General features: G+C 41.8%; 1 protein-coding gene across 1 annotated transcript in view; it reads right to left on the reverse strand.

The window, feature by feature from the left end:
- LOC145411726 (dipeptidase 1-like) overlaps positions 1-12,444 on the reverse strand; it is a 65,455-nt gene extending 53,011 nt beyond the window's left edge. Inside the window, exons 1-2 of the mRNA XM_080281740.1 lie at positions 12,247-12,444; positions 5,683-5,738 (exon numbers count right to left, since the gene is read on the reverse strand). Coding sequence (XP_080137866.1) covers positions 5,683-5,738; positions 12,247-12,444 — 254 coding nt within the window. The remainder of the gene's footprint in view (positions 1-5,682; positions 5,739-12,246) is intronic.
- Between the last annotated feature and the right edge of the window lie 361 nt (positions 12,445-12,805).

Raw genomic sequence — 12,805 nt, forward strand, 5'->3', positions numbered from 1 at the left:
AAACAGGTGAAGAACAGAAGGCAAAGTAAGGACAAAGGAACTTATGATAATGGGAATAAAACTTAAGAACTTTCCATCATCAAAAAACCGTACAACGAAGGCAAAGACATATGCCTAAGAATGGGTGATTAAGAACACGACCCTCATTAAGATACGGTCTGAGATCCTTTGAGAGTTACCTGAAAAAATGGAGAATCTAACAATGGCCAAATTAATTATTCTCTCTCTCTCTCTCTCTCTCTCTCTCTCTCTCTCTCTCTCTCTCTCTCTCTCTCTCTCTCTCTCTCTCTCTCTCTCTCTCTCTCTCTCTCTCTCTCCCTCTCTCCTCAAGTTTTACCGTCTCCCTTCCCACCATCATCCTACACATTCATCCTACCTTTAACCCCACCACCATAATTACCAAATGAAACATCACTGAATTTTTTTATTTTACCAGCCACTTCTAAAATCGCCTAAGCTTGTCTGCCACACGTATTTCTGAACCTGACTCTTTCCTGTCTAACCTGCTGGTCTCTTTACTTATTGCAGTGTTAAATGAATGGAAGAACGTGTCGCATTAGCTTGTTAGTGTCCTGTTGTCATCTGCGATCCTTGTTGACGAGGTCGTGGTGTTGTGGTGTGATGATCTGCTGGTGTATCTTCGTGGTGTCCTATTGTCATCTGGAATAATCGTTGACGGAGTGCTGTTGTGGTGTGACGGCCTAGTGCTGTGGCATCTGGCTGCCCAATAAACAGCTGGTGAGAGGATCTGGTGATGTGGGGGTCTGGTGGTATGGGGTTCTGGTGGTGTATGGGTCTGGTGGTGTATGGGTCTGGTGGTGTATGGGTCTGGTGGTGTGGGGCTCTGGTGGTGTGGAGGTTTGGTGGTGTATGGGTCTAGTGGTGTGGTGGTCTGGTGGTGTGAACACTGGTGGTGATAAAATATATGTCTTATTTCTAGAGGCTCTGAACATGACTCATATAATAAGATCAAGTCCTACAAATATAGGCGTGGTCTGTCTGACGACCACCAGGCCGGCTGCCGCACGATACATATATAGGACATAAAATGGGCCTTAAAGGGGCCAAAAAGGGCCTTAATTGGCTCTTAAAAGGAACCCAAACTGAGGTATGGTCATGTAACATCGCCCAACATCCTGTTAAACACAGAAAGATTGCTGGAGTCGCCCTGGGGGACTCTAGTTTGAACGAGAGCTCTGTTGTCTCTGTAACTTTGTGACTCAGAGACAAAGGTTATGGTAGGCTGATCCCGGCCATTAGCAGGGTTCAGCAATAATTTTGCAGGGGAGAGGATCATTTTCAGCCTTTTCTTGTCCAGGACACCACTTCGAGACATGCCTCTCCGTTTTTGCCCTTATTTGGTACTGGGTAAAAGGCGGTGTAGAGCTTTAATTCCAAGAGCAGCTTAATATTCACAAACTATTGATGTATGGAGGGAAGGGGGAGGGTTGCTTGCAGGAGGGAGAAAATATAGAGCCTTCGAAATGAATGGCAAAGTGCATGGGACAACATCTATGTGGAGAAGCTGCACATTTAAACATGGCCACGTTACTGTGACAGAAGCTTCAGAAACTGTGATGTGTGCATGACTGAGGGTATGGCGGCAGGGTGATGGAGGGAAGGGCCAAGAGCCGCGCAAATCAGCAGGTCTAGCCTTTGCCGTATACTTATTGTGTGGGTAAAGATGAACAACTAATGTATTTGTTTATCTAGCCTCTGCAGCATGTGATGTGTGGGTGCTACGAAGTTAAATGGAGGGTGCACCTAGACCTCTGGATATAAGTAGGATGGGCTCTGTCTGTAGGCATGAAGGAGTGAAGTTTCATAAAAAAAAAAAAAAAAAAAAAAAAGGTGGTCTGACTAAAAATATAAGGTGTCCAAAGGATGTGGTATGTGGAAGGGGTGCTGGAGACAAGTAAGGAACTACCACCTTGATAATGAATACGTTTGAACTTTACCAAAAGCTCTGCTGTGTACGTAATGTTACACAACCAAGGGAGACTCAGTTGCTGAGGTATAAGGCATTCACAAGTTAGGATGTACAGGGCGTGGCGGGCAACACATGTACAGACTAAACCACTGTGTTCATGCATTTCTGATAAACTCGTATAAGTACTTTCTGCAAATGGGGTATGGGTTCTTTATATTCAAAAGTGGCTCAACATCCAACAAGCTATGGTACTGGAGAGAGAAGGGAACATACAACGTTTAAAATTAACAGGCTGTGTGTATTGCTGTTACAAAATCAAAAGCAGGCCAGTTGCTGAGACTGGGTGTGCACCAAGTGTGATGTGTAGGAATGGGATGTGTTGGAAGATAAGAGGACCTAGGAGAATGAAAATCAAGAGCTGTCAACAAACTTTCACAATTCAGCATCATCCAGCAAACGCAAGATTTGATAACGAGTACGATGTATATCTCACTATCCTTCATCAGCTTCACTCTTTTTTCCATCAGTGTCGTCTTGGTCTATCTATCTATCTATTGCCAGACGCCTCAATCCCGTACGGGGTGGCCACAAACAAATCGCCTCCACGTCGCCCTGTCCCCCGCCATTTCACTGCCCTTGGTCTCACTGATTATCTCATCTGTGTCAACGCTAACCAACTATGGTAACTCTGGATTCCCATCTGTCAGGTACATTGACTGTTTATCCATTGGTATCATAAGTCTGAATATCGCCCCCTTATCTATTTTTCTGTCTGTCAGCCCATCTACCGACTGATGCCGCATCTTGTGAGAGGACCAGCAGGTGTGTCTGTCCCTACTCAGTATTCAATCCTTTACCCAAGACACCCCAATCTCTCTGACCATTCCACCTAATTCTCGGCCTTCCTCTCCTTCTCCACCTAGCCTCACTCTTATTTACATTCCATGTCAGTCTTAGTTATTATTTAAGTAATATTATACTTCTCACTACTACTTACTTGCCTTCGCTCTTCCCTGCATGTCTTCCTATTTCTCTTATTTTGTACCTCTCCCTCTGTATACATCACTCCCTCCACTCTCTCTCTCTTATAATGATACTCTTGCTAATGGTCATGCACATAGCCACAGGAGGAAGCTGCTTCTCTGTTAATAATTTAGTCTCCCTCTCCCTCTCGCATCAGATCAGGTTTATTGTCCACTTCTTTCCTCTTTCATCCACGTGCCTTGATGTAAAGTGGGGAAACAGCTACAGTATAATATTTTACTTCATATCTATGCATTCTCTCTCTCTCTCTCTCTCTCTCTCTCTCTCTCTCTCTCTCTCTCTCTCTCTCTCTCTCTCTCTCTCTCTCTCTCTCTCTCTCTCTCTCTCTCTCTCTCTCTCTCTCTCTCTCTCTCTCTCTCTCTCTCTCTCTCTCTCAAACAAGAAATATATATAAAATCGAAAGCATTTCAATGATGGACTCCAAAATTTGCACCAAGTCTGAGTACCGTATGTTATGAATATTGAATGTTATGAATAAAGACTGAGGACAATTGAGTAGTCTGAAAAAGATGAGATAAGCCATTGAACAACTGAGTATTTTCATATTCTGTTTTAAATATCAGTGCCGAAAGCATCCTCATTCATTGGCAGTCAAACTCTAGGCAACCGTGAATGATCTACACCAAAACAAGTCTGACCCATACACAAATGAACCCCGATGATCACTGTAGGCAACCCCCAGTCACTTATTTTGGTTGTTTCGGGCACTGACAGCCATCCTCCTGTTTATCACGTCATTTCCTTTTACTGTGTTCGAAAGAGACAGCCCTGAGTATCATCTACCAATTGAGTTTTCCTCCTCTCCAGTTAGATTATTGTATTTTTCTGCATGCTCCCTACTAGATCTCAATACCTTGCCTCTTCTCACCTTTATTATTTATTTCCTCCACTCACAAGCTTTCCAACTTTAAGATTTTAACTTCTGAGTCTGTGGCGAATGCTATATCATCTTAAATAATAAGTGACGTATTGCCTGATCTTCCCCTCTCCCTGCATGACATTTTTTTTCCAGCTCACCCTAATATCCTTGCATATACCTCTCTCATAATACCGTCCTTGAAGCAGAAAGAACACCTATGTTGACAACAAGCATTTCTGACACAACAACTGCATCTCACAGCAATCACTCTGCTTCTCCCTCACACACACATGACCTACTTACTTTAAAAACTCTCCTGTGAGTAAATTTCCCTCCCACTTCACACATCTGTAACACTTGCCACAAGCCCCCTCAACCAATTCTGTCGCATACGGTATTTGTTAAGAATATAGGATGAGCTTTTAGGGTGGACCTGTCACGCAGGTTAGACGGAAGGGGGGCAGGATAACAGGTGTCCAGCAATCATGATGAAGTGAAGTGAAAGATGAAGTCAAAATATAAGACCTGAGTATGCAACACAGAAAAGACAGAAGAGTGTTTAGGCTGCTCAGACTTCTCGTTCTCTCCTATTCTTGTCCTATTCTCACAATTCAAGCACTAGACCTTGTGCAGTTATTTGTTTCTTATTTCTTCGGTATGACGGGCATTTGAATATGGTAATTTCATAATATGTAAACTTATGTATTATGTATTAGCCACCAAGGGATGGATTCACTTCTGCTGTATAGGCTTTAACGTGTTTGCATGCGTCGGCCTTGGTCACCTAATGGCGACTCTATACGCTGCTCGATCTCTGGCAGCCTCCCTATTCAGACCCTTATCCCTGAGGTCACATCTATGACTTCGTCCCAGGTATTTTTCGGTCTGCCTCTCACAAGGGATGGATTGGGGATAATAAAAATTTGTATCACTACCAACGACGTCTTGATGAGAGTCACACTTTCGCTTATTATTACGTATGAGAATGAGAAGTGGACATCATCAGTAAGACAGAAATTACAACTGGAGGGGGATGAATTGCCTGGAAATGCACGTGAGGAAATATGTTCATCGGTAACAAAGTGTAGACAACAGTGAGGAGGCAACTGTAACGTGTGTAGTTTATGGGAATGTACTGAGGGGGTTCAGTAATTTGGAAAACATGGGAAACGAAAGGTTTACAGAGAGTGTGTAGACAGCAGAGGGTAATGCACGAAAGATGAAAGAGAAGGAGCAATTATATCAGCTGGAAAGAGTGGCCAGTATAAACAGGAAAAATGTTCATGAGCTGCATTATATATCAGCTACTCTAAATGAATTTCATGAATTAGAGTCCGGCAGTAGAGAGACAGACGTAACTTTACATCTCCATGTTATCATTTTACTAATTCAAACTTATGTCTACCTCAATACTGAGTTAATGCAAAACAGACACTGTTAGGGACGGGAGTAGTGTGCTAGTCAAAAAAATATATATATAGTAAGTCACTCTCCTTCCTGATCTGCCCTCCTTTCACCCGGTCTCACATCTTTCTACTTCACGTCTAACTTTAGCTACAGAGAAAAGTCTGGTTAAATTCTATTCCGATACTTGTTCTCTCAGGATACGTTCTTCTCTTTCACCTTCTCTTCTAGGCTATCCGGCATACAACCTTCTCCTCCACCTATATTTCCCCTTCCCTTGTGACTTACCTTACGTACTCCCTTCTCTCCCAATTTGCACTTCACCTCTTTCCTTCCGCCTTCCCCTCGTCTGGCCGTCATGGCTGCCTTACCTTTGAGCTTGGATGAGGCAGTGGTCGTGGATGAGGATGAGGAGGCGAGTGCGTCAGGGTGGCAGGAGTGAGGCGAGAGATTTTTCTTGTGGGCAGAGCATTCTTTGGTTAGCCGGGACAACGACGCCGTCTGAGGGAGAAACAGCACACATCCTCAGCTTTCACGGTAGCTAATAAGGGAAGAAGGGGATGGTGGTCAAAGAATCTCACCTTCTCAATGTTAAATCCACAGTGGTCATCTCTCTCAACCACTGAGCCCGAGGATGTCTTTATCGTTATATTTTGACCATACCTCGTCAGTTTTGTTTAGCTCTGAATAGGCTTTTCGTACTGTAGGGGTTAACTACTGCTTCACCAAACCTGCTTAGTGCAAGAGGCTTCTCCTAAATTGAATAAAATAGCCTGATACAGCAAGAGCAAACTTAAAAGGACGTCACCAGGATTTCAACAGTTAATGAGGTCTATAGCCATACATCTGTTAAGAAGAAGAAGAAGAGGAGGAGGAGGAGGAGGAGGAGGAAGAAGAAGAAGAAGAAGAAAACACACACACACGGTAGAAAGAAGCAGGTGGAAATAAGGTCATAAAAACTTTGCTCCTAAACCCTTAAACCCATAATGGTGCCATAATGACCAATGAGAAGTCGACAGGCATCAATCTATTTCCGATAGCACTAGAGACAGGTAACAGGAGCAATCTGACATAAATGAAGAGCTAATAAGAGATATGGAGATCTCTGAGTCTGTAGCGTTCCTCACCTCAGATTACCTGGTGGAATATTTGTTATGGCAGTCGCTGTTCAACCAATTAGGTGAGTGCAACCCAACTCTATTGTTTCCATGTTAGGTGACGCGTAGTGTAATATGTTAGTGAATGAACAGAAGCTAGAAGTGTTGGAAGAGTTTAAGTGCCTACGTATATAAACAGAAAAAAAATGGAGACCAGTCTATTCCAAGGAAGTAGTGCGGCTGCTGTTAATGTATGATCTGATTCAGAAGAGATGTCTGAGAACAGAGGCTGCAAGAGGACTGCATGGAAGTGTGTGAGTGGTTACATGAGTGTATGGATATGAGACGTTGGAATACCATGTCTTTCGGTTACTAAAGAATGAGGGCAGTAGACATAGGCATGTCAACGAATTTGTACGTTTCGTGTGTGGTTTGGATGAAATAAAGAAGAATAGAGACTTGTAAAAGTTGTAGAGTACGGAAGTCGGTTAAGTGAACGCTACAAAACAGTGTCCTTAGATGGCATGATCATATTTAGCGACTGGATAAAACAGGGTGGTGAAGAGGATGTATGTGAGTTAGAGATACGACGGTGGCAGGAATGGAGAATCGCTATGCTACGTAAATGCGTGAATCAAAGAGGTATGGAAACTAAGATGGCAAAATTATTGGACTGATCACAATGGGTGGATGAAAAATGAATGTAGAGGACGATGACAAGGACCTCACCCTGTTTTTCAGCTTTTTACCTCATTATTTTATGGACAATCGAACCAAGAGAAAAGCCTTTTTCGTTAAAAGAGTGACTAAAGAAGATTACTTGTGCTTAGGAAATTTGTACTTCAGTAAATCAATATTCTGTCAGAAGTTGTACCCAAGATTCATGATAGGTAACTACATAATTTTGGTGCTAAGTGCCGTCTGAAATCGTGTGACTCAGTAAGATGATATTCTGATTAATCGGACACAGTTTTACCTAACCATTGTTTCCATTAAGCTTTAGTCTTGATTTTTAACTTGCAGTTTATAAGTCGTTATCCCTTAGATATTTCCATTACTTCGAGAACCTTGAGACCTATCATAAAGCACGCAATTAGCACAGAGCTATAAGCCTGACAGTGTTATTTTCTGTGTACGTGATCTAGCCATGACAAACTATGGCTTCAAACCTCATAAAGTTTCCTTCCCAATATTTCACCAGAACAGACTTTGAAATTTTTAAGATTCTGGGGAAGAGCAGTGATCTAATGGCTTGCAGCTCTGAGAATGAAAACGATATAGTACTTCTGAAAATAAATGACTATTCAATTAAAAAGAATGATGTTATCCATGAACGAACAGTGCATATTGACAATCGAGGCACTGTGATATTTTAGACTTGACAGCTAAACGTGCATATAATAAATTGAATAGGGAGGTTAAGAAAAACACAGGTGAGAGGCTGGAGTTTATTTACTATTATAGAGAATAAACTCCAGCTTCTCACCTGTGTTTTTCCTAACCTCCCAGTAGAGTCCACTTGTCAGTATGGAACGCTCACACAACTAATATAGATCATTAACGAACTGGTGTCTCTGGGCACTATAAAGGGATCAGGCAAACCTTTTGAAACCATGTAATTTAAACCCTGCAACTCTCCGTGGGTTAACAAAGGCTCTTAAAGCTACAATGCCACTTAGACCTATTGTGGCTGTCCATGATACTGTCTCTAAACTGGCGAAATTTTAGAACCTATCTTTTCTGACTTTAACATCAATGAATTCGCTGTTCAAAATTCTTACAAACTTACGATATTTTTGCCACGTTGGAAATCATCAGAAATTTACGTAATCTTCAGTGCTGACATAAAATCTCTTCTTATCTGTGTTCCTTTGGCTGTAATGTCTTCTGTCCTGAATCGTTTTTGGTGGATTTGAAGGAATGATTAGATATGGGTAAACGTGTCTTCTATAATGTTCCTGTGGTTTGTGTAAAGGGCTGTCTGTTTATTTTGCTCACGTAAAAACTCACAGGTAGAACTTTGACTTTGCGCTGTGACCTTGACCTTTGACTGATTCGTCTCAAACTCGAACTTCTTCCTTCTTGCGGCACCCTCAACCCTTCACCCATGTTTGGTTCAGATCGGATAACAATTGTCTGAATTGACTTTGCAGGGTCATACTTTCACCCAGCCTGTGAGCTTGATCATTTTTCTGTTATAATAAAAGCATTAAGTCAAATATCTTTTCTGTCCATCAACCCCTTCACCTAATTTGGTTAAAATCGGATGAGAGAGAAAAAAAAAACAGTTTCTCTCTCTCTCTCTCTCTCTCTCTCTCTCTCTCTCTCTCTCTCTCTCTCTCTCTCTCTCTCTCTCTCTCACACACACACACACACACACACACCACACACACGTCAAGCATAACATAACCACCACTCTGTCTACGCGAAGGCGGATGTACTGAATTGTCTGCTAGGTAGGTTATGGATTTCAGTGTATAACAGAGACAGACAGACAGATAGATAGATAGATAGATAGATAGAATTTAGCATACGTAGACATGGTATACTCAGGCTTTTAAAGGAGTATGGCGGAAATCAGTGATGTGCATTGTCAGAATTGTGATAGTGGCCGTGGTGGTAATGATGGCGTTGCTGGGTAGCGGTAAACGAGGCGGCTTTAACTATTCCATTGTCCGGCTTCTATTGTTGCTGTTGTGTTGTTATTGAGGCTGATGATATTGTTCGTCTGGTCATCGAAATGCTGGGAGTTGTCATTGCTGATGCTCTCACGGGTATTATAATGGCACAAATAAGGATGAGTTTATTTTGGTTGTCAACACATATATTTTTTCAGGGTCGACATTACTCAGACTTAAGAGTTAGTAAAAATTAAGCAGTGTTTTGGAGACTTCATTTAGACGCTGTATTTAGTGAGAAGCAATTTGGGATTTTTATTAGCAAGAATATGGTTGGTATGTTACAGTTTAGTGCAATTTCTCACAGTAAATCATTGAATATATGGATTGAAGTTGAGAAATTTACTCTGACGCACAGTACTGTTAAAGTGGGGGAGTAGTCTCATACCTAGGTATTTAATTAAGCATATTTCTCTGCTAAAGTCCATGAATTATTTTGTTATATATGTTTTGTGTTGTTTGTAAGGATGGAACTTTGGGGGATGAAGTGCATGAAAAGGTACAGCAGGGAAGGAAGGTTGCTGGTTCACTGAAAGCAGTAATAAGAAATAGGGAGGTGAGTATGGAAGTTAAGAAGTCACTGCATGATGGTATTGTGATCCCTACCCTGACGTATGGAAGCGAGGCGTGGACCTTGCAAGAGGGGAACAAGTCAAGAGTGAGAGCAGTGGAAATGAGTTACTTGAAAGGAGCATGTGGAGTGACATGGAGGGACAGGTTGACGAATGAAGAAGTGAAGGAACGTTGTGGGGTGGATGTGGATGTGGTTGAGAAGATTAGGAGAAATACACTGAGGTGGTTTGGCCATGTGGAGAGAATGGAGAATGAACGACTGACTAAGAGGGTGTATGTAGGTGAGGTGGAGGGAGGGAGAGGGAGGGGTAGACCGAGGATGAGGTGGAGGGATGGAGTTGAGAGGTATATGAGGGAGGGGGAAGTGAGTTGGGGGGAGGGTAGTCAAATGGTGGGTGACAGAGCGACTTGGAGGCGTTTTGTCTGCGGCCACCCTTTGCGGGATTAGGGCGTCGGGCTATAGATAGATAGATAGACAGATAGTGTTGTTTATATAAAAGTGGAAAACAGCGTAAACGAGGTAAGAAATGAAATTACTGGATTGAATGCCGTATTAAAAGGACTGCATGTGGAATTGCTAGATTATACTGTACAGAGAACATTTGTCGAAGGCTCAAGAGTGCTGATATGACATGTATCAAAGTCAAGAGTGAGAGCAGAGGAAATGGATAAGTAACCATACTATAAAATCATATATACCAGAGTATATGTGGTAAATGATGAGTAATGTGGAACTGTCTCCATCTGTCTGTATTTCCTACTTTTTATGATCTCCAGTCTTTCAAACGCAGTGTGTCCGGGCAACTCGAAATGAACGGATCTTGATTTTGGCTATCTTTTGTACAGTTTTTGTTTTTTCTTGGAAGGAACGGTTTGTGGGCTCCTGGCCTTTGGTTCCTTCTTCCTTGCGTAAAAAAAAAATATATATAAGTAAGCAGAGTAGCAAAGAGGGTGTGAAACTGAATATTTTTGTGGAAAGAATATGTCTGGGAGGAAGGCAAAGGTTTATGTAAGTGCATTTGAAAGTCAAACGTGATTCGGTAGATTAAGGTGAAGATTGTTGCATATACTGATTTAAATCTCTCTCTCTCTCTCTCTCTCTCTCTCTCTCTCTCTCTCTCTCTCTCTCTCTCTCTGTATATATAGAAAGGTAGATAGACAGACAGATAGATATAGAGAGGTAGACAGAATGATAGACAGAGATATAAATATGAGATACAGGCTCGAGTAAACAAAAAAAAATAATGTATGCCAGACTTGATGTGAAGATGTTTACAGAACGAATGCACAAGAGGGATGTTGTGAACTTACCTTTGACTGAATTCTCGAGGTAAAGACAGACTCGTTATGCTTATCCTGTGAAATGGAACTTAGAATTTTTTGAGGACTGCATGGAGGTAAATGTTGTGTATCTGTCCATTTTTCTAGCGCCGTTTAAGTATAGATTATTTCCTTTGTCTTCCTTAATTACTGGATCCTATACACCGAACGTATGTAATGGGAAGCTGGGAAGGGATAAGTATTAGACAGAGAGATAGACAGATAGATAGATAGATAGATAGATAATAGATCCTATACACCGAACGTATGAAATGGGAAGCTGAGCAAGGATAAGTAATAGATTGATAGATAGATATACTGTACTTTAGCATTCCTGTTTTCACCTTAACTCGATGCATCTATTTCGTGCGGTCTGACGACTTCTTTTCCAAACATAATACATTCTTTTGGAGGCACCACTGACTTCTGACCACATCGTTAACCCCACATAACCTTGCAAATGCTGAAAATTTATAAATTGAGCATTGTCTAATTAATATGCCTAGTTCTATGTTTGAAACCTCTTTTGTCTAACTGAAATAATGTTTGTGTTCTGTGACGAATGATTCAGCAAAACTCCATATCGTTCGAAGCAATATTTACCACAGCCTTGCCTAAGTATTCGATGCTTGACTTGTACTTATCACCCTCACCTACGTCTCTAACTTACCTGCAGCAGTCTTTACTGGGAAGGTGAAACACGTTGTGATGGAGGTTTGGGGGGTTTAGATGGAGCTTGTACCTGCCAAGTCATAGAACAACGTGGAGATACCAAATGAAGGTTAAATGGTACAGACAGTGGTAGTGTTGGTGGAAATGCATGAATTCTTTGTGACGCGATGAGAACATAAAATTTACCTGCTGAATGTACCGCATGAGTGATAGTTTGCATAATAAGACTGGTGGATGATTGAACCGACAGCTTTAGTGGAAAGTATGATCTCCAGTAAATAAAAATCAAGATCGCAGTTTCATGATAGCATATTTGCCAAGACAGTTTTTTATCATTAAAATTATGAAATTATAATGGGCAAGCTTTTCTTTGGAATTCATTCGCTAACTCCAGTATATAATAAGGGGCTTTTTCAGATAACAAAATACTACAGGAAAGAGGAGGGCAGTATGAGGTGTGGTCGCCCAAGAACTGCCATAATAATGAAAGGGCGTGGTGTGTGTGTGTGTGTGTGTGTGTGTGTGTGTGTGTGTGTGTGTGTGTGTGTGTGTGTGTGTGTGAGAGAGAGAGAGAGAGAGAGAGACTAACTGAGAAACTGGCGCAATAACGAGTGTGGTGTGTGACTGAACAAGAAGTTGCTGTAATAAAGAGTCCAGTATTTGACTAACCGAGAAGTTGCCATATCCCAGGTGGTCGCAGGAGCACTGACAGCGAAGTATATGGTCCTGTATGTCAGCGGGGAGGTCCTGGAGGCTCCTGCTCTGTTGCCTTCCTCCCACACTCCACGCCCTCTGTCCCGCAACGCCCGCACCCTCACCCAGTTCCTTGGCCAACACCTGTCCCACCATCAGGTAACCAGTTGACATGGCAGGATGAGGCACCAAACAGCAGCATGGTCAGGCAGAAAAGGCTAGCATTATAAACCTCGCATAGCCATACTGTATATGTTTAATGGCATAATAAAGCATATATACTGAAATTATTCTTTTTGTGCACTGCATCGGTTTCGATCCAACTTGGAAGTATATTTGCTATAAACACAGGTGCAGTACTGAACTGTATTTTGATTTAGACCCTCCGTTTCAACAAACCACAACATGGAAATTAAGTCACAAGACATATGTGTTAAAACCTGGAAATACGTTTACATTTACAAAGTACATGACGGGAAACAATTCTTTAAAAATTCTTTCCTAGTTTAATATTGACATGAAAAAAAAAATTCCC

The sequence above is a fragment of the Coenobita brevimanus genome, chromosome 1 (genome assembly GCF_032717465.1).
Source record: "Coenobita brevimanus isolate Jiangsu-jjx chromosome 1, ASM3271746v2, whole genome shotgun sequence".
In the NCBI taxonomy this organism is placed as follows: domain Eukaryota; kingdom Metazoa; phylum Arthropoda; class Malacostraca; order Decapoda; family Coenobitidae; genus Coenobita; species Coenobita brevimanus.